This window comes from Saccostrea echinata, unplaced genomic scaffold (assembly GCF_033153115.1).
Source record: "Saccostrea echinata isolate AGI-Se365-2 ecotype Australia unplaced genomic scaffold, CSIRO_AGI_Sech_v1 ptg000007l, whole genome shotgun sequence".
NCBI lineage: Eukaryota > Metazoa > Mollusca > Bivalvia > Ostreida > Ostreidae > Saccostrea > Saccostrea echinata.
In genome coordinates, this window is record NW_026889756.1 from 3,980,504 (window position 1) to 4,008,090 (window position 27,587).

Consider the following 27,587-nt stretch of genomic DNA (forward strand, 5'->3'; position numbering starts at 1 on the left):
AATGATGACCAGTACCCCAAAGAAACTAGGACGCGCCTATCAGAAGAGAGAGACTCAAAGGGTATATGTAATTTTTTTTTATTTTTCCTAATCAAATATTTAGTTTATATAATAAATTAATGATATAACCTACGTCTTAATTCTCAAACAAGTGTGGAGGAAATTCGAACAGGGACCAACCAGCTCGTGTGTCTTTTACTAATGGTTTTGTTTATAAGGACAATGCACTACTTGTGAAAAATTGGTATAGCTGCATAGTAAAGAGTTGTACCAAATTATATCGTGTTCATGTTTTTCTTCACCCTATAACTATAAACCTGCTGGACACGTTATTACTGGTGACGTAAATATAGTTAATAATGAGGACCTTAGACCACTAATTTTAAAAGGTCCTAAATATAGGGAACCCCGATCCTTCAACTGGCGTCGGAATTTCATAAACATTATGGATTCTGTAGAGGATTACGCCATTCGATGGCCAGACATGAAAAACAAGACACTGACACTTTGTCAGAATGGATTAAATGTATCAGATGTATGTTAAAATCGCGCATTAAAAGATTGTGGGGTAATATGAGAACCATCTATCCTTCGGTTTTCAATAATCCAGAAGTGAAAAAAGAATTAGATAGATTACATGATCAGTACGTACTGGTATCTGCTGATAAAGCAGTTAACAACATTGTCTTTGTGTATAAGGCTCATTATATTAAATGTATTTTAGGGGAACTTGGATTTAATTCTACAAGTGGTAATCCAACTTATACTCATAGTTCTCTTTCTAAGGAAGAAATTCTTCAAAATCCTATGTCAGTTTTGAATATTTTTAATATTCCAAACAACCAAAATGAATTTGAATTACCCTATCTATATTGGATTCCGAAACTTCATAAAAATCCTTACAAAGATATATAGCCGGTTCCAGTAAATGTTCACCAAGCCTTTTTCTTTACTCCTCACTAAGATATTAACAGTAGTGAAGGAGAAACTTCAAGAGTACTGTGCAACAATATATTTGAGAAGTGGTGTAAATCAGATGTGGATATTTAAAAATTCCAAGGTACTTTTGGAAAATTTGAAATCACAAGATTTTACAAAAATCAACAGCTTAAAAACATGACTTTTCAACTTTATACACAACCATTCCCCACGATAAATTACAATCCAGGCTTTTTGATATTGAAAGCTGTTTTTTCAATAAAATTGGAACTCGTAAATTTACTTACCTTGTCATTGGTCATTTGCAAAATTATTTTGTTAAAAAAACATTCTGATTGTACACACAAATACCCTGAAGTTGACATTAAAAAGTTGCTTGAGTTTCTGATTGACAATTTCTATGTGGTTTTTGGAGACCAGGTCTTCCAACAATCTATTGGTATTCCCATTGGTACCAATTGCGCCCCGTTATTAGCAGACCTTTTTTGTATTCATATGAAGCAAAATTTGTCCAAAGTCTTATACGTGAAAAGAAGAAAACACTTGCTGTGGCCTTCAACTTGACATTGAGATATATCTACGACGTATTGTCAATTAACAACGGTTATTTCCATTCTTATGTCAGTACGATATATCCCAGTGAGCTTGAAATAAAAGATACTACAGAGTCTGACACATCTGTTTCATATTTGGATATTTTACTTGAAAAAGACGTTAATGGTAATCTAGCAACCAAGCTTTATGATAAACGTGATGACTTTAACTTTTCAATCGTCATCTTCCCTTATTTATGCAGCAATATACCTTCATCACCAGCAAACGGGGTTTATATCTCTCAGTTGATTCGATATGCAAGAGCATGCTCTACGTATGTACAATTTCTAAAATGAAGTAAATTATTGACAAACAAGTTGATGAAACAAGAATATCAGCAGTCTCGTATAAAGACATCATTTCGTAAGTTCTATGGACTATACAACGACCTTGTCAGCAAATACAATTTATCATTGAGTCAAATGCTGACTGACGTTTTTCATACTAATTGTTAGGCCATTATTTACACACTGTATTGTGGACGGATTTTTGCCGTTATTCCTTTTCATGACAAGGAGCACACGGCGGGTGTGACCGGTCGGCAGGGGATGCTCACTCCTCCATGGCACCTGATCCCACCTCTGATGTTTTAGAGGTCTGTGTTTGCTCTGCACCTATTTTGTAATGTTTAATGGACTTTTGAGCTTGAATACTGTTCGTTATCTCCATATATTTCATCATACACTTAAATGGAATTTACAATGACTTTTATTTGGGTATAGAGAGTTCTGCACCACTAATGAGTAAATAAATAAACAACTGCGCATTGAAAGTGTAACAGAGTTTAAAGTGACTATGTGTTATAAATAGTGAAGCTACACTCCTACTAACACTACGTACGCAGCAAGGTTAAGGACTCCCATAAACACGTCAGCCAATGCAGAGGTTCGGGAAAGCTATTATGACGTCACGTTAAAACAATACAAATGAATCACGATGAATAAATACTATATTTTCCTTTTGAAACACACTAAACACTCTCGTTTCTCAAATATTATAAAGATAAATGGATGTGCAACTTATCTTGCCATAATAGCTCTTAGTGTATGCAGAATGAAAGCCGGCTTTATCTCGCTCTACTTACTGAGATGACGTCATTTCTTAGTTTGACACGCAGTTTCTCTGTACTTGAGGCGTGGATCAAGCTTTTATCGTAGCTTGTAAAAATAAAAATAAATACAAAACATGCGTAGTCAGACCAAAAGAGAGACATATTCTGAAATATATTAATCCACATTTTATTATCAAACTAAACTGATAATGTGTAGGCTTTAAATAAAGCCGTAGGGAGCACATTTGTACAGTAACGTGCTAGAATGAGGGGTCCAGCCCCTCGAAAATATCCAAAGTTCAACGATATCCGCTTCACTATAAATTCTCAATTTTTAAACACGTGTAGCTATTATTCCTACTATTCTGAAAAGTGCTGGGAGCTGGTTGTGCATTGTTTATTTATTCCGTAATCTAACATTATTCCAATGCGTATGCCATTTTTATCTTGAGTTTATAGAAAGACAGTTAAATTTTTAACAATTCTCGAGCATGAGGAAGTTGCTCCCAGCACTTTTCGGGTTAAGGGATTTGTCTCAAAGAAAACAAAATAAATTTTATAGCGGAAAGATGCCCGTATATCGTTGAACTTTTACGATCTTTGAAGTAGTACATATATATGGTCCAATTTTAAACCTGTCAAGTGACAAACAGCTGATGTAAGCGATGTCACTTTGGCCGAACTCAGTAGAGACCCGATATATACAAATGCAAACACCACAACTCACATTTATCAAAACTAGTGCTCTTAAAAAAAAATAAAATTGTATTAATTTCCCCTGAATATATAAAGGCGTATATTTCATGGGCGTCCTTAACCTAGCTGCGTAGTGGGTTAACCCTTTAGCTCAGTCGGTAGAGCATTGGATTTTAAGCTATGGGTTGTAGGTTCAAGCCTCAATGTGGACACCCCTAGCTAATCGGTCATAAAAGAAATACGAAATATAAAATAATACTTGCACAGAATAATTTTTTAAAGAATATTAGATGAGTATAATCCTTACTGCTTTTGGTTGTATGCAGATTATTCTCGACTTTGAGAGAGGCCGAGAAGCAGAGTTGACTAAGGAAGGAGAAGACACAGGGGAAGATAATGAGGAACCTGCACAGACGGATGAACAACATGAACAGGTATTTATATCTTATATAATATTCTATAGCTGTCTTCATGGGCAGGTTTAGCACAGTCTCTTGATTTAGCTATATAGCTTGATAAAGCTATTTAAAATATATGCAATTTGTCAAAAAGTTACAAGTATTTGAATATTCATATAATTATGTTTATTTCAAGGATAAAAATTAATGAAGCAGATAGTTTTTCAAGGTAACAGTTGTTGTTTGATGCTTGCGCAATTTCATCGGTCTGAATGTAGATGAAGTCCAAAGTTGTAAGTTTTTGTTTTTTTTTTAATTTTATTTATGTGTTACACTGAGATTGAATGATTAGAAAAAACTATCGCTGTGAAAATTTTCATATGATATTGATGTCATATACAGCTTTTTGTTGGCTTTAAAATTCGGTATTCATTTTTATTTTTTCTATCCTTAACCGAAACACACGTCGACATGTCAATCAATCGGCTATTTAGAAATATATATTTATTAGCTTTACAGTAAAATGTGTTGCGTTGTTCAGAAGGTGATTGAAAAGGATAGGAATGTATACATATATTCAGAATATATTCCACTAAATCTCAGAGTAAACCAAAGTAGTCTTTATATACAAAAATTTTAATATTTTCCAAACACTGAAGCCAAAAGAATTGAATATCCACAATTTCCAAAAAGTCAGCGGATAAGAGCTACATGTAAGAGAGAGGTCTTCCAGCGTATAGGTCAAATCACCCTCAGGGGATATTCATGTTTCTTTTTATTTGCTGCCTTACCATTACATTGCCGCTTACACATGTCCCTGTAGTTCTGTCTGTTAATCAATGAACTCCAAAATGACACAACCCTCAAGGTATATCCATGATTTTATATTTAAGGATTCAGTTCACAACCCATCACAAAAGGAGCTCTGCATCGCAGCTCCTTATCCTCATTGACAGTCCTTGGATACCAGGATTTCCAACAATTTGATGGAATAAGTACGGGTAAAAATTGCGCCCCATTATAGGTAGACCTGTTTTTGTATTCCTATGAAGCAGAATTTATTCAAAATCTTCTACATGAAAAGAAAAAGTCTCTTACTCTGTCCTTCAATTCGACATTTAGATATATCGATGACATTTCATAAATTAACAGTAATTATTTTCATTCATATGTTGATTCGATATATCCCAGTGAACTCGAAATACAAGAGTGTAACATATCTGCTTCGTATTTTGAAATTTTCCTAGAGAGGGAGACATTGATGGCAAACTATCAACTGAACTTTTTTTATAAATGTGATGACTTCAACTTTTCTATCCTCAACTTCCCTTATCTATGTAGCAATATACCATCATCACCTACATATGCTCTTTGTGTCTTCCAGATAATTCTTTATGAAAGAGCAAGTTTTTCGTACGAACAATTTTTTAAACAAGGCAGGCTACTTGTAAACAAGTTGATGATACAAGGATATCAACAGTCTCGTTTAATATCAACATCTCGCAAAGTCTGGTCGATACAATGACATTGTTAGCAAATGCAATATGTCGTTAGGTCGAATGTTGACTAACGTCTTCATACAATTTGTAAGCCATTATTTTCACACTGAATTGACCACAGATTTTTCCGTTTACCTGATCACATTGGGTTTGACTGGTCAACAGAGGATGCTTACACCTCCATTGCACCTGATCCAACCACTCATGCTTTCAGAGGTCCATGTTTGCTCTGCTCACAATTTGTACTGTTTCAGTGGACTTTTGAGCCTGATTACTGTTCGTTATCTATTTTATTTTGGTGTTGGTACAATGAACTATACTTTTGTGAATTGTTTTGTAATGGACTTGATCGGAATAGACCAATCAAACCCTTCGATACCAAGTAATAAAATTTGAGAGGAAATGCAAAGTAACTATTAAGATATTTAAGAATGAGCAATAGAATTGGAAACGTTTCAGTAGATTTAGAGAGCTTAGGGCTAGATCTCCTGTGGTGATGAGATGGGGACTTAGCCCATAAGTGTTACAATCTTGGGTATACTTTGATTAGATGGTGGTGCCGTTTGGGTTCATTGCTCAACGGACAGAACTATATCTATACGATCATTTTGTGATCAATAAACTTTAAGAAAGTCAAACTCATTTCAATGGCTTACAGTTGCCTTGAGATTCTGAAGATATCGGTGAAGTTTAAATGTATCTACGGTGTACGGTTCAAAGGAGAAACGACAACAACATTTATCATGCTAGAAACAATACGTGGTCAGAGATAAGTCTCTATGATTTGTCGCTTTTACTCTTTTTTATTCACATAGAAGTTAAAAACTTTAAGGGGCAATAACTAATAAAAGAGGTCGATATATTTTTTTGTGCACTAAATAGTTTGAAAAGTCATATAATTGAATAGAGGAGATCATTGAAGTTTAGTGGCTATATTCATTTGAGTAGCGATAACAAGGTTTATAGCACAGAAAGCAATTACTGCAAAAGGGGTCAAAGTGCGTAGACGCTGGGTTAAATTTGCAAATTTTCAAAAGTTTTGGACGACGATTATCGTTGAACTACATAACTTTCCATTATGTCTGTGAACTCAACATGTCATGAAGAAAAAAATGATATACAGAGGCAAATGAAGAGGTCTTTCCACGTTTATGTGGAAAAATCTGAAATAATTTTCCTTGATTGATTTGTGTCTAAGAAATATATATTTTTGAATATCTTATTTTCTATTTTTACATAAAAATATACTTGTAATGTCTTAATTTGACTGACAATTTTTTGGTTCAGGTTAACTACATGTTCTAAGTAATGAAAATTATTTCACTGCATCTTGTTCTTATCTGCACGCCATTCTCATCAGCATGAAAATTGATTTCCCAGTGCAGATTTGAACTTTAAATAAAGTCAAGAATAACGGCTTTTTATGATAACTCCACAAGACTACAATATGGTTCTTTTTTATTTTATCTTTCTAGGCATAGAAAAGCTTTGCATTAAGATACCTCAAATATTGACACCCAAGCATGAGGTTTCTTGTCCTAATCTAGAAAGTCCGTGTATGTTGCAGTTTGAAAAAGAGGTACATTAATTGCTAAAATCTTTCTGAAATAATCAGTGTTTAAAGACAAGACACACTTTGTGAAAGGAATACATGTACTGGTTTATTTCACAGTGCTTGACGAGAAACTTATCAAGAAGATAATTTATACCGACTCATTTAAATTTTAGTCTGTGTCCCTGAATTACGCAGTTATCGTTTACGCAGGATATGTTATCATTTGTAGGTGATTTTCCAATCAGAGGCGTGTGTTTCTATATAAAGAAGATTGTATATGAAATGACATTTTATCACATATTTTTATCAGGCAATGACTGATTCCAAAGTGTTGAAGCCACAAGATTTGTAAACGTGAAGTCAGTAGGAACGGGTAACTATGTTTTCTTTCTAAATATTTGTTGTACTAAAAACAGGAGATATGTAAATAGAGGATATTCAATGTTTTATAGATGAATATGGAATTTATTTCACGAGTGGGACAGGATTTTTTTATATTTTCACGAGTGAAATAAATTCCATATTCATCTACAAAACATTGAATTTTCTGTTTATTACATTTTCTTTGATTTTCCCTTTGCCTCAGTCTTTTCTTAACACAATGTCATAGGCTTGACGTCATAGTTGAGCGGTTGAGACGTCATAGCTTAGCAGTTGTGTGATTGAAAACATTACATAGCATGGATTTTGCAACATATTTGAGAAGAAATTTGCAGTTTTACCTCTATCAAGATGCTTAGTTATTATATCTATCTTATGACAGGCCAGAAATTATTTTTTACTTAATTTGATATCCTTTCACACTGCGAGAGAATATCCTTTTGGTATCCTTTCACACTGTGAGAGAATATCACTTTTATTCAATAAATAAATCACAGTATTTCACTGTTGAAAATGTAATAAAAAGGAATTTTAACTCAAAGAAAATAATAAAAAGATTCTTTTTTAAGGAAATCATCGGGAAGTGTAATATTCAGATGTCATACTTGTGGCCTACATATTGACCCAGAATGTACAAGAACATTCAATTACTAGTACTGCTGCAATACATGTCACATGAGAATGTGTAAGCCATGCAGAGATATTCATCTTGAAAAAACAACATCAACACGAAGTTGTTGTCTATCAGAAGAGGCGTAAAGAAATACCGGTAGAGAACTGTACTGTCCATCCCCAAAAAATCAAAGATTTTTTCTGCAGTGACTGCAATTTACCACTTTGTTTCTTGTGTTTTGCAACTGATCATAATGGTAACAAAGTTATTGATTTTGAGGAAGTTTACAATGAGAGTGTCAATGCAGTTCAGAAGAAACTTAACAAAATCGAGAACATTGATCTTTTTCAGTCCGAGAAAAGATTGTCAATACAAAGAGAAAATCTGGAAAAATTGAAAACTGGATTTGCTAATTTGAGATTATCTATGAAAAAGAGCGCTGATGAAATAAGTGCAGAAATTAATGCTATATTGGATGATAACTATGCCAAGCTGGATAAAATGGAAAAGTCTGAATTGGATGATATGAAAAACCAAGAAGTTAAAGCAGAACTCCACTTGAACAATCTGAAAGAGTTAATCAACAAATACAACAGTAAATTGTCTTCAAGTTGTCCGAGTGATTTAATTGTTTTAAGTAAGGATCTGTCATTGATAGAACTTGATCTGCTACCTGACATTGTTGAACCAATTATACCGGTGTTCACAAGAGGCAAGATCAACGTAGATGAGATATCAAAACAATTCGGTGAATTAAGCAATGGAAAAACAATTACTTATAAACAGTCTCTAATTCGACTAATCTCCACAAGTGACTGGCTTCCATGGTCATTCTGGATACCATTTGCTATCTCCTCTTCTTACAATAATGACATATTAGTGGAAATGTATAGGACCAATGAATGGAAAATTACCAGGTATAGCAAGGAAGGGAAGAAGCTCCAGGATATCCAGAAGAATAATGAAGGAGGGGATTTATACAAGAGTATTTACTATATCTCAGAAAACATCAATGGCGATATTTGTGTTTCAGATCTTACTGCAAATAAAGTCGTAGTTGTGACCAGATTAAGGCAGTTTCGATTCACTTACTCGGGTCACCACTCTCAGCCTGGATTTTCTCCTCATGGAATTTGCACGGATGATTTGGGACATATTTTGGTGTGCAATTCGTTTACTGATCGCAATTATGGGATTACGTTCTTCTTCAGCGTTCACCTGTTGGATCAAGACGGACATTTCCTCACCAGCCTTCGAACACCTAATCAGATTCCATCAGATCATTATGTCGTATGTGTTGATGATCAACAGAATATATTGATCGGATCTAGAGGGAGTTCTACACTCACTCTGTACAAATATCTCAGTTGAATACTTTTGTATTAACTATTAAAATATTGCTAAGTGGTCATTACCTTGTTTCTGTGGTATTATATTTTACTTTTGGCAGCCCGATATTAGTAAGCGATCATATTTGTAACATTGACTCGAATGTAATATAAGACTGTCACAGTACTGTTATCTTTCAAAATTGGAGTGATACGTGAGCAAAAGAAATAAAAACTTCATTATTTTAACAATTTAAAAGAAAAAATGAACTTCAAATTATACAGAATTTACAAAATTATTCATTACAGAGGCTATCTTTATATCAAAGCTACATGTATTTCTGTTGAGTGTTATTAGATCCAACCATTTCAATGCCTATTTTTATAATCGTACCTGATTCCAATGAGATCATTTTCATAAAAGCTATTTTTCTAAGAAATAGTCCATATATATACACACATGTATATACACACACATATAAATTTTGAATAGAGAGAGTTAGGAAATACTTGCTGTGGCCTTCAACTCAACATTTAGATATATCGACGACGTATTATCAATTACCAATACTTCCATTCATATGTGGACTCGATATATCGAGACAAAAGATACCACAGAGTCTGATACATCTGTTTCATATTTGGATATTTTACTAGAAAAAGACTTTAAAGGTAACCTTTATGATAAATGTAATGACTTTAACTTTTCAATCGTCAACTTCCCTTCCTTGTGCAGCAATACCCTTATCACCTGCATATGAAGTGTATATCTCTCAGATGATTCGATATGCAAGAGCATGCTCTACGTATGAACAATTTCTAAAACGAGATAAGTTAATGACAAACAAGTTGACCAAACAGGAATATCAATATCAAGAATATGATTTTGAATCAACTGAGAGATATTCACCCAATATGCAGGTGATAAGATATATAGATGCATAAGTAAGCAGCTTCATCGTCAGCGTGAAAATCCAGCGTGTTAACCATTACGCCATTACAACCCCCACTTCAAAGTGAAAATGACGAATATCAAGAGTTTGGATTTATCAATTCGAAAACAAATCATATATTTAGTATTTTGAAAAGAGACTCTCTTAACTATATAAATATTACAGAAAAATATTTAAGTTAGAAAAATCGATTTTTTTAAATTCGCTTTCGGAAGCGACCGGAAGTAACGACGACACATGAAAAGGTCCCTTCGCCAATCTAGAAATCATGTTCTATCATCTCTAGCAAAAAAAAATCACTCAACATCATTTATAAAGTTGAAAACGTAAATTTAAGCAAACAAACTCGGGATTAAACCCAGATCGCCTTCGTGAAAATTCAATATGGAAGCCACTACACCAGCGCAATTTTACCAACCATCATCGATGTTTACTTTGTATCATTGCCTGAAGTAACAAGCGTCAGGGAGGTTAAAAGTTATATATATATATATATATATATATATATATATATATATATATATATATATATATATATATATATATATATATATATATATATATATATATATAGTGCGGAATTATAGAATGAGAGCTAGCTAGCCAAATTTTGTGCAAGCAGATTCACATCGGAATTCGTTACTTGAGTTTAAACAATAACAAATAATCTTTTACTGTTGAACTGATGATACTGTTTATTTCCTTAATTCTTTGTGTATTCAACTTTTCATTCCATGCCATTCCATATACCTGTATTTCATACAAACGTGTCCATGTAATCTTTTTCTGCACTTCTGCATCAGACTATTTTTCTACTATGAAAGAAGAGTCAGGATACATTACGTCACAAGTTAATCCTCGCACCTTTTCTTTGAAATGTATGTTCTATTGAATGGTCTCCATTCTCATATATATTATTGTATGTATGGTACAAATTACTCATTTTATTGCATTTGGAGGTTGTAATCTGAAAGATCCAACAATTCCTTCATATTCCTTCATATTTCATTGATCCTTATGGTAGTTTCGTTCAACAAGACGCTCGGCTGTCTCCGTAAACTCCAACCTGCCAATCGGCAATCCTCGACTGACTCCGCTACGCTCAATACAAACCTCGGAAGTGATTGGTGGAGAAATATGCATCAAATCGATTACATTTCTCCGCCGGAAACTGCCTTGTAACTCATTTCATATTTTACTCTGCATTAAGTTCTTCAAACATTTTTTTTCACTTGTCTAATTCTTCCTTGGATATTGGTTTTGATCACAACATCATGTAAGTAGTCTTTGAAAGCAAAACATAGTGTTGGGCGTGCTTCAAAGTAACTCAGACTTCAAAGGTATAACATTTGGAGGAATTTCAAATAAGATCACATAATTGTATCAGCAATATAGTAGAACACCATTGACGTCCGAGGTTAGTGTGCGAGGAACGAGCAGCCCGAGGAGCTCCGAGTGCCGACCTACTCGTCGGAATTTGCGAAGACAGCCGCCATTTTGGACCTGCTTCAAATTTTAAAATGCGAATACCTAGAGTTTAGATTTATCAATTTGAAAACAAATTACACATTAAGCATTTTTCAGAAGTTCCTCTATTAACACTACTACTATTGAAGAAAAATATTGAAAATCAAAAAAGTTTTAAAAAATTAACTTTTTAAATTCGCATCTGGTAACGACCGGAAGTAATGACGACGAACAAAAAGTCACGTCCCGGCTAGTATTTTTCACGATCTATTATCCTTGAAAGTTTCACATTGATATCTTTTACCTTTCTTGAGATTATCCGTGGACAAAATGTCTTTTTAAATTCAGAAAATGGTCCGTAACTTGGCACCGGAAAGGAATTTCCAAAAATTCTCTCGGATAAAATAACTTCAGATTACAACACCTTGTTTCTGCAAATTTCATTAAAATGAAAGTTGAAGGTTTGGTGTCTTAAATATTTGATGAACATGTTTGGTAAACCAACTATTATATATGTTACTATGGAAACAAAGTATTCAAAAGTAACAATTCTGTTCATTTAATTTTAAAAAGTCACACACATAAGAATAAAAACAATTATAGGTTGAAAAGCAAGCAAATAATAGACAAAAGATTCTTGAAACATATGCCAAGGACGAAATATGATACTTCTGATGGGTTGGCAATGGTTGCCATGGTTTTAATACCACGAAGGGATTTTTAATTTGTTCTCTTAGTGTTTCAATCTTATCCTATCTTTTTAAAAAACATATTTCTATATAACTGATGATTAATTTTTAAAGGCTTTGGTGTGACCCTAATTTTCACATTTCAAAAATTTCAAATTTAATTCTTTAAATAGAGCGCTGCTTTGGAAATTAGCCGAAAAAAATATGCTCAGAAATGTGAAAAATATATTTCCTTGGATACGTACCCTTGTATGTAGATTCCCAAAACTTTTATGATTGATATTTATGAATAACTAACCTGACTTTCAATTTTGACTACCACCCAATCTCTAACTGGATGCAAAAAGCTGGCACATAGGGTTTAATATTGATATGAAATTAACAAAATTGAACGTTTTCACTTCTTGGTAACCATAGCAACAGTGTTGTATTTTTCAACAAACTTTATAAAAATATGATATTCAACTTTAGTTCTACCAGATAAGTACTATTCAAGGTTAGTCAAATAATATGTTTCTCGATTAAAAAGTAAGTAAATTCCTAAAGCAGCAAAAAATATATCACTTTAAACAACTAGTTCGTAGTTTCCATGGTTACACTGCAGAAAAACAATTAATCCCAATTTGTTGGTGTTGCAAGGTCCTAAGGATGTATATGTGCCAGTCATGAATTTCATTGTTTTTCCTCAAGATAGTAGCATTAACCCAATCATAGCAACAGATTTTGCATGGTAACACTGTGTTACCATGGCAACCATGAAAGTTATTTTTAGAATAATATTGCCAATACCTAATTACATAAGGTCAAGTATTTTTTTATTGTTTTTCTTAAGTTGTTGATTGAGTTTGATCATGTAACATCTATCATTTGTTAATATTGAGCGTTTTTCAGCATCTAAAATGTATTCCAAATGTACCCATGGTTACCACTTACTTCGAGATAAATTCTAAATAGTTTCTTTAAAGTATAAATGGCAACAAGGTGTCATGTTTTTGTGAGAATGGTTTGTTTGTTTTTCTTAGTCTTTATTAAGGCTTAATAAAGATTCAAAGTAGCGGAAAATCTCAATTTTTTCAACTTTTCTGGCTGTTACCATGGCAACCAAGACACATAGCAACGAAATTTTGTTTGATATATGTTTCTGGTGTCAAGTTGTAATAATGGGCAAAGTTTCATCAAAATCGGTGACCATGCGTGGCAAAGAAGTTTAAGTGGTTACAGAGAATCGTTATTAATTATCTCCCCTTGAAAGAGGGCGCGGCACTTCCTGTGAACAAACTTAAATCCCTTTTACCCAAGGATGCTTTGTGGCATGTTTGTTGAAATTGGCCCAGTGGTTCTCGAGAAGAAGTCGAAAATGTGAAAATTTTACGGACTACAGACGACAGACGGACACCGGACACTCTTTGATCAGAAAAACACTCACTTGAGCCTTCGGCTCAAGTGAGCTAACAAAGAATATGGTTAAGGAATTTTAATGTGGCAAAGCTGTAAAGATCCAGAGAAACAAACTATTGGATGAGTGATTATCAGTGTTATTTATGTCTCTGGCAAAGAAATGACCGCCAACACAGAGAGAAGACCCTTCAATAGATTGTTTTAGTATATTAATAATGTATTTTTCCTTCCAGTTATTTTCCTTGGCCGCTATCTTGAAGGTCAAACAGTGAAGTTTCCTCTTTGAGCAACCAATTTTAAGCATATATGGCAGAAACATAAGGGTAATTTTTTTTAGATTACTCAAGTAAGGAAATAAAAGAAGCTTTTGTTAACATATATTTGTAAGAAAAACTGTGTTGTCTTATCCTCATTTCCAAGTATGACAAGTTTAAACTGGTTGAATAATAAAGCAATCTGGGCTTGTTGAACTCCAATATGGCGACCAACGGGAAATAACTCTAGCTAAGATCGTGTCTATTGAAAACTATGTATACAACAGTGGATTGGCCACAAAACACAAAGAGTATGTCCTGCAATACAATAAAGGCTTAGGCCCCAGATACAGGGCAGGCCCTGCAATACAATAATGAATGGGGAGCCAAACAGTTAACAAATATCTAATTCGTTAAGACGAAAACTGAATTGTTCAAACGAATTATATATAATTTGTATGAGCATATATATATATATATATATATATATATATATATATATATATATATATATATATATATATATATATATATATATATATATATATATATATATATATATATATATATATATATATATATATATATATATATATATATATAAAGGTATATATATAGACAGAGAGAAAGAGAGAGCACACAGAAAAATTCGCTTTATGATGATACATTCTTCCGCTCCAACCCGGGTACGGAACCTGTCTCCTGGCAGTTCAGGAACGCTAGGCCGCTCGGCCATCTAATAAAGTCAAAAAAGTTGCTTTCGATGCCGTTGGTGGAATTCTCGCGGCGCCGCCATACACTACTTAGTCAGTGAGAATAATAGTGAGATACAGTTAATTGGACATTAGTTTAACAGAGGATCGTTACTGATACACATACACTTAGCGATCCTCTAATAAAACCAACACCTACTTTTTAGAAAACTGCTTTTCAGTTATCTTCGATAACGATGCCTGGTTGCTACTGAGATTATTGAGAAATTGGCACTTAATTTGTCGTGCATAAAATCATTACTGTGTAAAACATTGTGCATTTTCCATTAGGAATGAGATAAACATTTAATAGTCTAATTTTGTTCAATTCTGCTATTTACGGAAGCGTATTAGTGCCACTTGGACACTTTTATAATTTTTCATTTTCCACACTTTAATCTGTAAATTTTACACATTAATCTGTAAAATTTACACTTTAATCTGTAAATTTTACACTTTAATCTGTAAAATTTACACATTAATCTGTAAATTTTACACTTTAATCTGTAAATTATTCACATTAATCTGCACAATTTACACTTTAATCTGTTAATCTTACCGATAAATCTGTAAAATTTACACATTAATCTGTACAATTTACACTTTAATCTGTAAAATTTACACTTTAAACTACACTGACTTTAATCTGAAAATTGTACACATTAATCTGTAAGATTTACACATCAATCTGTAAAATTTACACTTTTATCTGTAAAATTTACACTTTAATCTGTAAAATTTAAACTTTAAACTGTAAATTTTACACTTTAATCTGTAAATTTTACACTTTAATCTGTAAATTTTACACTTTAATCTGTAAAATTTACACTTTAATCTGTTTAATTCACATAATCAATTTGGCAACGCCACACATCTTAAGTAACATACTTTAAAGCCAACAGACCATGATAAAATTTAATTTTGATTTCTTATAAAAAATTTCGAATGGGACGTAAAACAACATACAATCAATCAATCAATCAATTATTAAACAATAAATGTGGAAAATAATTACTTGTTAGATATTATATGTATGGATATAATACAAATAATAAGCAATCTCGTATGACTGATATAAGTGAGACTTTTATAGAATATTTAAAAGAATTATGAATTCAGTGAAAGAAGAACAAATCAAACACACATATCTTCTTTATTGTTACTTTCTAAAATGACCGTATAATCTTATTATATTTTATATCATGATCATAGTCCCATAAACTTGCAATATCAATCTGAACTGCAAATGAGAAGACAAAAATATTTGAGATATATATTTTTTACTGTGTGTCGCTCTTTACTATAGTACTAAAGAAATATACTGGATTGAAAGTAGATTCCCGATATTTTGTTGGGGGAAATTACGAGGCCCATGAGCAATTCGCCCATCCTTACTTATCATATATACATATATAAACTTTCATGCAAACACTTGTGAACATCTCAGTTTTATGCTATATTTCAAATGTCATAGGTATAACGCCATGAAACGACCGTTTGATTGTATACGGTTTTCTTTCAGATTAAAGTGTAAAATTTACAGATTAATGTGTAAAATTTACAAATTGAAGTGTAAATTTTACAGATTAAAGTGTAAAACTTACAGATTTAAGTGTAAAATTTACAGATTATGTGTAAAATTTACACTTTAATCTGTAAATTTTACAGATTAAAGTGTAAAATTTACAGATTAAAGTGTAAAATTTACGGATTAAAGTGTAGAAATTAAAAAATAAAAAGTGTCAAAATCGCACTTATACGCTTCCGTAGCTATTGCAGAGTTGCAAAATTATGCAAAATCAGACCGAAATGCTAATGATTATTTTTTTGAATCAAACAAAAAAAATCGCCTTATTTGCCTTGGAGATAATCTGAAGATTCTTTTAGTTTGTTCACCTCCATGAAACTTTAACTAGATAATAATCGAATACTCGTGACTGTATGTTTGATGTTAAAAGATTATATCATTGATTTATGTACCAGCAGACTAATATAATTACATGAAATTGTTAGTTTTAAAGCATTACACAAATTAATGATTATTTTTTCAAATACCAAGTCTTTGAAGATAAGATGACATTGTATTTCATACTTAATTGGATAATATAAATCACTCAGATATGTACCTAATTGCTTAAATTAAGAAGATCTTTTTTTTTCCAAAGTTCTCATAAAAATGATTGAACAAATGTTTTTATCATGCATGACAAAAGACTTTAAAAAAGGTTAAAAGTTTAAATAACGAATGAATGTGTTTGAATAGTATAAACCTATCTCTTGTTCTTATTATCTTGGATAATATATATATATATATATATATATATATATTCCGCTTTGTATATGAATTAACATATAATCGAGGAATCAGGTTGACGTATTCCATCAAGGTTATATTTTCGTACGTTTACAGCGTAAACTGTGGAAATAGTTGGAGAAAATGAGCGATTGTTTCGTAAGTGACTTAATTTCCTTAGTAATTATTTTCATAGAAATGTATTGTATTCCTGCAAAAACTGGTCTTGAATACCATAAAGGAATGTCAAGCGTGTTTTGTGGTTCGTTATTTAGTTTTCCTTGTGCGTGGTGTACATGTATGTGCTCTAAGGACTGTTGTGCATGTGGATTCGGTGCTTATTTAGAGAAGCGAATGAGTAATTACTGTGCAACATATGAAGATTTAAAAAAGAAATTAAAGGATCTTGATGGAAGGATTACAGTGGAAATCAGCAAAATATCGAAAATCTGTTCCGAAATGGAGATAAATGTTTTTAATCAGGAAGACGCTTTAAAGAGAGTGCGAGATATGTACCGTTACATAGTTTTTAAATACGTATTTTTCCCACGATCCATAATTGGAGCTATTTTTGGCACAATTGAACTTTCTTCATTCTTTGCACTAAAACGTGAAAATATTTTCACCCTTGGCCCTGTCACAAATTATGCATTGATTGTTGTGGGCTTGCTGTTTAACTTTTACTCTTTATGCCTTTCTATTTATATATATGTAGTCATTAAAATTCCTGAGATAGGAATGAAAGAATATTGGAAAATCAATAAAGACTGGACAATAGAGAAGGAAATATGGGATAAATTTTCAAAAGAACGTGCAGAACAAGAGTTCAAAAATCATTTGAGTGAGACTGTACATTATATTATTATACTGGTGTACAAAATAATGGATGCAACAATAAATTCCCTTTTATTAATCACGTCGTATCAGCTGCTACAACAAGAGTCTTCTGATGCAGTTTCACTTGTTGCGTTCGGAGTCAGTATCACTGAATGTTTGTTTGATGCATTTGAAGTGATGTCTATTAGCGTCAACTTCATAGTTCATCTTTGTGGATGTAATTCCTCCAAGAGTCACTCTTCAACTGTATCACCAAAATAATAACTTGCTCATACTTTTTCATTGCTTTAGTTGTGTATTTTATCAAATAAATAAATAAATATGAAAAGAAAAAAAAAATTACTGTTTTCTTTCTATAAACAGCTTTAATAAAATGTAGTTTGTTCGTATTTCACCTTGTGCTGAGGTGAAAAATCCTACCCTATTCTATTTAGATTCTCCTCGGAATTAAATGAATTAACTTGTTCCCATGATAACTATGGTAATTTGCAAAAAATCAAAAGGATGCTATTTCGTTAATAGTTTGCATTCAATAATTTTTTTCTACCATTGCTGTTAAAAAATAAAAACAAGAGACAAATTGCTTGCATCATATTTAGTCTTTCACTATGTACTAAGCAGTCCTTAACCCTTTACATCCAGTAAGACATACCGATTTTGCTTCATAACAGATTGGAGAGAATACTCGAAATCGGGTATTATCCGTGAAATCGCGTATAGTCCTGCGCAAGGATCAGCTATTTGTAAATAATAACGGCCGTCACAGTGAAAAAAAAATGTGTCAATATTTTTACAATTTTTCTAGTTAAAAGCATCTATATTTATACCTTCCTTCATGAATTCATAAAGAAAAGATAGTTGCGTTTTTATTTTTTAAGAAAACTGCATCCAAATATAGTTGATCAAAAAGTGACGGGCGTTATGTTGACACAGATAATGCGAATTTTGAGGGTATTTTCGCCCTTCTCGGAACGTTAAAAAAACCACCACATGCATGAATCAGACCATGCTTTCACTTGGAATGAATTAGACAGCTTTTTATGACCTATCTGTAAAATAAATAAGGCACAATTAATCGTGACGGAGGTGACCTCAAATTCTCCTGCTATAGCATTTTCATCGTTCTTACTTTCTGCAAAGAAATCGTGTTTTCGGTGTTTTTTCACTAAATGAGGAAATAAAACTAGTTTTTCATTTTAAAAAAGCAGAATAAGGTACATTACTTCTTCCTTTAACTATTTTTTATCCTGCATAATAAACGGATGTTTAATTTGACTTTTTGACAAAAATAGATTTTAGAAATTGTATTCATATGAAGCAGAATTTGTCCAAAATCTCGTACGTGAAAAGAAGAAAACACTTGCTGTGGCGTTCAACTCGACATTTAGATATATCGACGACGTATTGTCAATTAACAATGGCTATTTTCATTCTTATGTCGATACGATATATCCTGGTGAACTTGAGATAAAAGATACCACAGAGTCTGACACATCTGTTTCATATTTGGATATTTTACTTGAAAAAGACGTTAATGGTAATCTAACAACCAAGCTTTATGATAAACGTGATGACTTTTAACTTTTCAATCGTCAACTTCCCTTACTTGTGCAGCAATATACCTTCATCACCTGCATACGGGGTATATATCTCTCAGTTAATTCGATACGCAAGAGCATGCTCTACGTATGTACAATTTCTAAAACGAGGTAAATTATTGACAAATAAGTTGATGAATCAAGAATATCAGCTGTCTCGTTTAAAGTCATCATTTCGTAAGTTCTATGGTCGATACAATGACCTTGTCAGCAAATACAATTTATCATTGAGTCAAATGCTGACTGACGTTTTTCATACTAATTGTTAGGCCATTATTTACACACTGAATTGTGGACGGATTTTTCCGTTATTTCCCGATCATGACAAGGAGCACAGGGCGGGTGTGACCGGTCGGCAGGGGATGCTCACTCCTCCATGGCACCTGATCCCACCTCTGATGTTTGGAGGTCCGTGTTTGCTCTGCTCCTATTTTGTATTGTATAATGGACTTTTGAGCTTGAATACTGTTCGTTATCTCCATGTATTTCAGTGACAAACTAAAGTTTGCTAGTTACGGAGGTTACATTGACGATGATTTTTAAAGCTTTTCGTAAGTTTTCTTCAGAATACGCATGATTTCATACATGCAATGAAGTTAAATACCTCCATCCAAACATTCTGTTAATACTAATTAAAACTATTGAAAGTATTTTCATGAATTTTAAGCACTGTGATGGATGTTACATTATAAAATCCGTTACGGTATTTTTCATGTTAGTTACATTTTAACTCTCTACAGTTTTGTAATTTTTATTTAGGAATTTTATTACTTGTTCTTCATCAACCAGTTAACATACAACTGAAGTTTACTGATAAAATTTTATCTTTAATAACATAATAAGAAAAAAAATGGTATCAGCACAGATTGACAATGGTCAAATCATAACAGACAATCAGCCAAGAAAATCAATAAGGAGCTGGTAGCATGGTATCTGAAAAGAAAATAAATGAGTTTTTATAACCAAAACAGCAAAAAATATGTCCTTAAAATTTCTCTGTTACATAATCGAATCATTGTGCTTCTGAAGTTAAGGTTTGACATTGTTTTCTGTCAAACTGTCACATCCGTATATTTTATGTTAGTCAAAATATAACTGCCGAACTCTATGATCGTAAAAATTATAAAAAAAAAAAAAATGCTTAAACTTTTGTGTCAAACAATAACAAATATAGATTTCAACACATCGGAGAACAGGGCTTGTCCACTTTATCAAGAAATATTATATAAATCTTATTTAGTTATTAGCGTGACGCCTGTTATCTACTAAGAAATATTGACCAACAGTACAAACTCACTCACTTTGCCTCCTTTTTGCATCACGGTCGCTTTTGGTGGGTAGAGTCTATAACATAACCCAGTCACGGATTCCAGGAAAATTATTTCCGGTATGGTTTTCAAATGTACAATTTGCTTTAACACCGAACCCATTGTATTTTTCGTGACATTGAGGCGGGAAATCCAAGTAAGGAAAGTTCGAGGTATTGAATGCCGTTATCCTTTCATCTCAGCAACTGTATGAAATGGATGAAGAAACAAGGTAGGAATGTTGTATGAAGATAATTATGATATAGTGAATATGCGGTATTCAAGAAATTCTCAACACCTGGATAAAGTTTTGTAAAGATATAATCACTGATAATAACCGGATTCAAAGAGAGAGTTTGCCAAATTTAGTCGAGTGTTAACAGTTTTTTTTTTTATTATTATTATTTTTTCTTATACATAGTGACACTTGGAAAGATCTGTTCGATGTAAGATCAACATCACTATCTGGGTATGTGACATCTTCCACAAAATTGGACAAGTTGTTACAGGAGTATGATTATGCAACTTCCTCTAGGTTCCGTTGTTTAAAAAGTTCCAAACAATTTGGAAAGGATGTTGGTATGGTCTTGTTGCGATATTTTTTTTTAAATGCAACTTTAGCAAAATAATTTCTTGAATCTTCTCATTATTGTAACCATTTTAAGCTCACCTGAACCATAGACTCATGGTGTCGGGTGGTTACATTTTGATTCCGTGTTTGACCTGCATGGTTACGACCTATCAAGTGGTTTTGACCTGCTCACAGGTAAGTACATGGGTAGCTGTATATTGATAACATAATAGCTTTTAAATTAATAATTAAAATATGCATTGTCGATAAAAAAAATCCTATGTAAACAAAAACAAAATGTGAAACTGTTGCAAGTGTTAATTAATTGCTTCAGAACGAAACCACTTGTGTCGAACATGGATTTATGTTGAAACCTCGCGGGTCGAACAAGTAATAGGAAGGTAACCATCCCCATTCTAGGCTCAGTTGAGCTTATGTGATTGAAATTTGTCCATTGTCTGTGTTGTTGGTGTTTTGGGTGTTGTAAACATTTTAAAAGCTTCTCAACTTACTCTCCAGAAAAGTTGTCATGAGAAGTTGAACTTAGAAACTTTTTTATGTATTTGTTCAAAGTACCTGACCCATTTAATATTCCTATGAGCATTTCTTATGAAACAAATTCTTCTGGTGTCCATCATACTATTTTTAAACTATTTACATTATAAAAATAAAACATTGTTATGATGTTTTAGGGTAACACATTAAATTGATATCCTGTGAAAACCATTGCTGACTGATGCAAAGCTGAGGTCATCAATGGTTTTCAAGGGATAACAATTTCACATGTTACCCTAAAAACGTATTATTAGCTCAACTGAGCTGAAAGCTCAAGTGAGCTCTTCTGATCACCCGTCGTCCGTCTGTTAATTTTTCACATTTTCATCTTCTTCTCAAGAACCACTGGGCCAATTTTAACCAAAGTTGGTACAAAGCATCCTTTGGTGAAGGGGAAATTAAATTGTTAAAATAAGGGGCAAACCCTCTTACAAGGGGAGATAATCAAGAAAAGGCAAAAATAGGATGGGGTCATTAAAAAATCTTCTGCTTAAGAACCACTGGGCCAGAAAAGCTTAAACTCATGTGGAATCATGCTGGAGTAGTGTAGATTCTAAATTGTTAAAATCATGATCCCCGGGGATAGAGTTGGGCCACAATAGGAATAAAATTTTTACATTGAAATATATATGAAAAAATCCTTGGAGATCTCCTTTTCAAGAACCACTGGGCCAGATATGCTGAAATTTATGTGGAAGCATCCTGGAGTAGTGAAGATTACAAATTGTTAAAATCATACTCCTGGGGGTAGGGTGTGGCCACAATAGTTATAACACTGGGGAAATTCTGGTGAAAAACAGCAGGGCCAAAGTTACTCAGGTGAGTGTTGTGGTCAATGGGCCTCTAGTTTTTATAATGTAAATAGTTTAAAGATATCATGATGGACACCAGGCAGTAATGGTTTTCAAGGGATAACCTTAAAAATTTAAATATTTTCCTTTGTTATACCAAATCTATTTAGAATAAAGCATTTAAAAAAAAAGAACCCACAGTAAACCGTACGGGCATACATTCTGCCCAATTTTGCACTGTTACCTGTCGTCATGCAATGTCACCGTTGCTATGTAATGTTACGTGGAGGGCATAGTTTACACATGCCGTAGGGTAGCAGTACTTTTTAACAAATGTTTTTAAACCAATCAAATTTGACTTAACATAAAAGTATAACAATAAGGTTTGTCTATTGTTCATGAAAAATTAACATTTTTTGTTTATAGACTGAACAGTCCATGAAACTGGTTAACATCTTGTGCGAATGGCCAAGGATGGATCTTCCCAAAAACAAGGGAACAGGAAACATACAAGGCTATAATATAGCAACGATGGTAATTTTTAGTATCTGTTGCATGCATGGTTATCTAACAGCCCTGGGTTCAGAATTTAATTCTGTCTTATTTATCACTCAATTTTACTGTTTATTTCACACAATCATATGGTGTGATCTGACTTTCTGATCAGTTTTCTGAATCCATATCAACACTTTCTGAAACTGACTCAATCTTCAGGTCAAGTTAGAGAAATTTATTAAGAATTGATGTTTAGATATATAAACAGCATGATATATATATAAAAGCTCAACAATGAAGATTATAGTTAAAAAGGGGATAGTATAGCCTGCTCTAAGTGATTAGTAATAGTTCTATAACACTACCTGTTTATGGCAGAGAGATTTTCAGGAGAAAAATTGCCTATAATTATTTAAAAATTTTAACAGTTTGCAAAAGACATCAAAACAAAGCTGAAGGAAATATTGGAATTAGAAGAGGGTGATAAGAGGTAAATAATAAACATTGAAAGCAGCCTATTTACTTTTAAATTGTCTTCATTAAATTTATGGGCAATAAAATGATATTCCATTTATTGGAAATTAAAGAGATTTTAATTGGTATGTCTTTCACAGTTTAACACTGTTTCATGCACTTTGGTTTACAAGATGTACCGTAACAACTGGTTAAAATTAAATTAACTTGGTCGAGTGTTATAATATTCCTTTTACAGGTGTTATGAACCACACTGGAGATATCTGCGATGGATTGACAGGAATGACTTGACCGACCATAATGTGATGAATAACTCTGTGAAAGGAATGGAAGAAAGAAATAAACTTTTTCATAAAGAGGTAACATCCATATGTACTCTCTGTAGATTTTAATGTATAAGCATACAATATATTTTACAAGGCTAGTCCTGCATATTCTTGCTCATGTGCAGGTGTTGTTATGGATTTATAACATGATTGTTTTCTTTTTTATTGAACAAAGTCTTTCTCTACTCATGATATATATATATATATATATATATATATATATATATATATATATATATATATATATATATATATATATATATATATATATATATATATATATATATATATATATATATATATATACATATATACAGTTGAACTTCAGTATCTCGAACACGGATATCTCGAATCTTATGGATATGTCGAAGTGTGATTTGGAAGTCCCAAGCACTTAATATTTTAAGTATTTTACCCCCAATATCTCGAACCCTCAGATATCTCGAAGTTTATTCTCGGTCCCATTGAGTTGGAGATAACGAGGTTTGACTGTATATATATATGAGTGAGTGTGTGGGTGAGGGTGTGTGTGTGTGTGTTAGAGAAGAAAACAAGTTTATTTGCCTATTTTTTCCCTCCCAATAGAGATGGGCTGAAATGAGTGCTCTTGTTTTAGAAGAATTTGGCTTGTTTAAACCAAAAACAATCATGTAAGTTTATACCTCAATACCTCAATTTAATTTGCTATTCTATATTATATAGCTATATAAACTTACCACGGAAGATGAATCTTAACCTGTCACCTTTAGAGCTTTGTGAATATTTAACTCTTGGAGTGAAGTAAATTGTCATCAAGACTTCATATAAGTCCGACTAAGATTTATAAATAAATTTCTAGACATACATCATCAGTACATCTGCTTACTAAGGATTGATTTCAAGAGATAGACATAATGTACCCATTAAAGAATATTGTATGTACTGTAAAAATTTTTTTTTTGGTGATAACTTTATTTTTGCATATTAGCGAGACTGTTTGTAGGGGAAAATTTCATTCACACATAATATTCTTCTTATAAAGATTATATAGGGCAGATACCAAAAGTTGTGAAAATTTTGTTTTGCTTGTAAATATCAAATAAAAGAAGCACACATTTGGCACCAAGCTAATTCCACTCCCCCTTTTCAACAAATTAAAGACGACTAAGTCATGTTCAGCATTCTTCATTGTACTTTTTTAATAAAAAAATTTGTTGATTTTAGTGGTCTCTTCAGTCCTCCAGGATATTACCTTAGTTTGAAAAACTGCAATAATGGAAAGCTTATGGCAACACTGGAAGATGAGTATGATATTTTTTTATTCATCCTTGTTGAAGAAAATGGAGAGGCATATTGTGTAATGTCAGTCAGGGGTTATTTTTGTAACTAAATTGTTAACTTTTAAAGTAAACCATATGTCTCTTCATATCCATAATTTAATCATAATTCACGTCTGATTTTTTCTTGATTTGATTCATCTCCATAGACAACTTTATTCTTAATTATTTTCATTCTCTTTTAGGACAGGACAGAGATTGAATGAAGGAGTTGGATACTTTAAGGATGTATTGCTTGTAGAAGCAAGAATCATTATCGCTTCTGTTGTCAAGAACATAACATATAGAGAAGCTGAAGAACTTCTCTATCCATTGAAATAACAAATTTATGTTCCGGTTGATTGAGTTTGCAAATTTGATATATATTGAAATATTTTGATTGTGAAAGCATTGCAAAAGATGTTCTACATCAATTGCTATATGACATGTTGAACAATATTTGTTTGCAGATTCTTTACAGTTATTATATATCACCATCTGATGAAATATTGTTATAATGTAAAATGGACTCTGTCAGGGCTGATCAATTGTAGTTGGTTACTCTAGATGAACTCATAAACTCTAATAATTGTGATTTCATTCAAATCAAATCCACACCAGACCAAGCTGTTTTATCATTAATTCCTACTAGAAACATTAGTTTAAATGTAGGAAGAATTTGATAAAATTTGATGTAATTTGACTTTGAAAATAATCTATTAAAGTTTTGTTTTTCTGACAAGTGAAATAAATTTCACATGCAGAATTCATACCATTGGATTTGGGTGTAATTTAAAAGGAACACTTGTGCAGCCATGCATTATTTCTTAAATAGTACCTGTAATACATTTGTATGGTCTTAATATTGTGTGGCCATTTTTCCCCTAGGATTAATTGATCTACGTTATTTTTATCTTTAAGTTCCTCAGTGACTAAACCCAATTTGTATAAAAATTGGGAGCAGAGCTCTAGAAAAAGGCTTAACATAAGTTTATGTTCCAAATAATGATTGTGTCAAATAAATTATTTTCCTTACCACTTTTGTATATATGCCTTATATATGGAGACCAAATTATGCATATAATTCATATTCAATGCTTGGGTTATGTTTCTCAGTGACTGGGTTATGTTGTTCAGTGACTGTGTTATGTTCCTCAGTGACTAGGTTATGTTCCTCAGTGACTGGGTTATGTTCCTCAGTGACTGGGTTATGTTAAACAGTGACTGGGTTATGTTCCTCAGTGACTGGGTTATGTTCCTCAGTGACTGGGTTATGTTGTATATTGACTGGGTTATGTTAAACAGTGACTGTGTTATGTTGCTCAGTGACTGGGTTATGTTCCTCAGTGACTGGGTTATGTTGAACAGTGACTGGGTTATGTTGAACAGTGACTGGGTTTTGTTGTTCCGTGACTAGGTTATGTTTCTCTGTGACTAGGTTATGTTGAACTGTGACTGGGTTATGTTTCCCAATGATGGGTTTTGTTGTACAGTAACTGGGTTATGTTTCTCAGTGACTGGGTTATGTTCCCCTGTGACTAGGTTATGTTGCACAGGGACTGGTTTATGTTGCTTGGAGACTGAGTTATGTTGTTCAGTGACTGGGTAATATTTTTCAGTGACTGGGTTATATATCTCTGTGACTAGGCTTTGTTGTTGAGTGACTGGATTATGTTTCTCTGTGACTGGGTAAATGTTGTTCAGAAACTAAGTTATGTCTCTCAGTGACAGGGTTATGTTGTATAGTGACTGGGTTATGTTTCTCTCTGGGTTATGTTGTTGAGAGACTGGGTTATGTTGCTCGGTGACTGGGTAATGATTTTCAGTGACTGGGTTATGTTATTCAGGGACTGGGATTTGGTTCTCAGTAACTGGGTTATATTTTTCAGTGACTGGGTTATGCTGTTGAGAGACTGGGTTATGTTGAACTGTGACTGGGTTAGGTTTCCGAGTGACTGGGTTTTGTTGTACAGTGACTGGGTTTTGTTTTACAGTGACTGGGTTATGTTGTTCAGTGACTGGGTTTTGTTAAACAGTGACTTGGTTTTGTTAAACAGTGACTGGGTAATGTTGTTTCATTTAAGCTCGCAATTGAGAAAGAAAAAGAAAAAAAGAGAAAGAAAAGCTAGAACAGTGCAGTTTTGAGGGATTCACTTGTAACATATTGAAGTGAAAGAAAGAAATAGAAAATGTCCAATTCGAAAATTCTATTTCGTAGGACGGGAATGGATCACTTTAAACCTCATTATAATATGCTAAAATAAGTTATCTGATTGATTCTAGACAGTACGTCACGTGACAGGGAACTAAAACTTCATAATTCCCTGTCTTTTCTGTAATCTGTGATACTTATTACTCATGGTTATCACTTTTTGTTATTATTCATCTATGGTGAAAAATGTGTTAAAAAATAAACATGAAATTTAGTTATTTTTAAAACTTGTCCAATGTGATAGAAAATAACAGACTTCTATTTAA

At 32.7% G+C, this 27,587-nt stretch overlaps 2 protein-coding genes across 2 annotated transcripts; both read left to right on the forward strand.

Annotated features, from left to right (window-relative positions):
* Nucleotides 1-4: 4 nt before the first annotated feature.
* LOC133180649 (uncharacterized) lies at nucleotides 5-9,097 on the forward strand. The gene is made up of 3 exons (XM_061315120.1): nucleotides 5-61; nucleotides 3,607-3,714; nucleotides 8,006-9,097. Exons 1-3 carry the CDS (start codon nucleotides 5-7, stop codon nucleotides 9,095-9,097), a joined length of 1,257 nt encoding a protein of 418 aa, XP_061171104.1.
* A 12,232-nt stretch (nucleotides 9,098-21,329) lies between these two features.
* LOC133180650 (uncharacterized) lies at nucleotides 21,330-25,475 on the forward strand. The gene is made up of 7 exons (XM_061315122.1): nucleotides 21,330-21,368; nucleotides 22,946-23,053; nucleotides 23,443-23,504; nucleotides 23,727-23,847; nucleotides 24,400-24,464; nucleotides 25,018-25,098; nucleotides 25,316-25,475. Exons 1-7 carry the CDS (start codon nucleotides 21,330-21,332, stop codon nucleotides 25,449-25,451), a joined length of 612 nt encoding a protein of 203 aa, XP_061171106.1. The 3' UTR covers nucleotides 25,452-25,475.
* The last annotated feature ends 2,112 nt before the right edge of the window (nucleotides 25,476-27,587 follow it).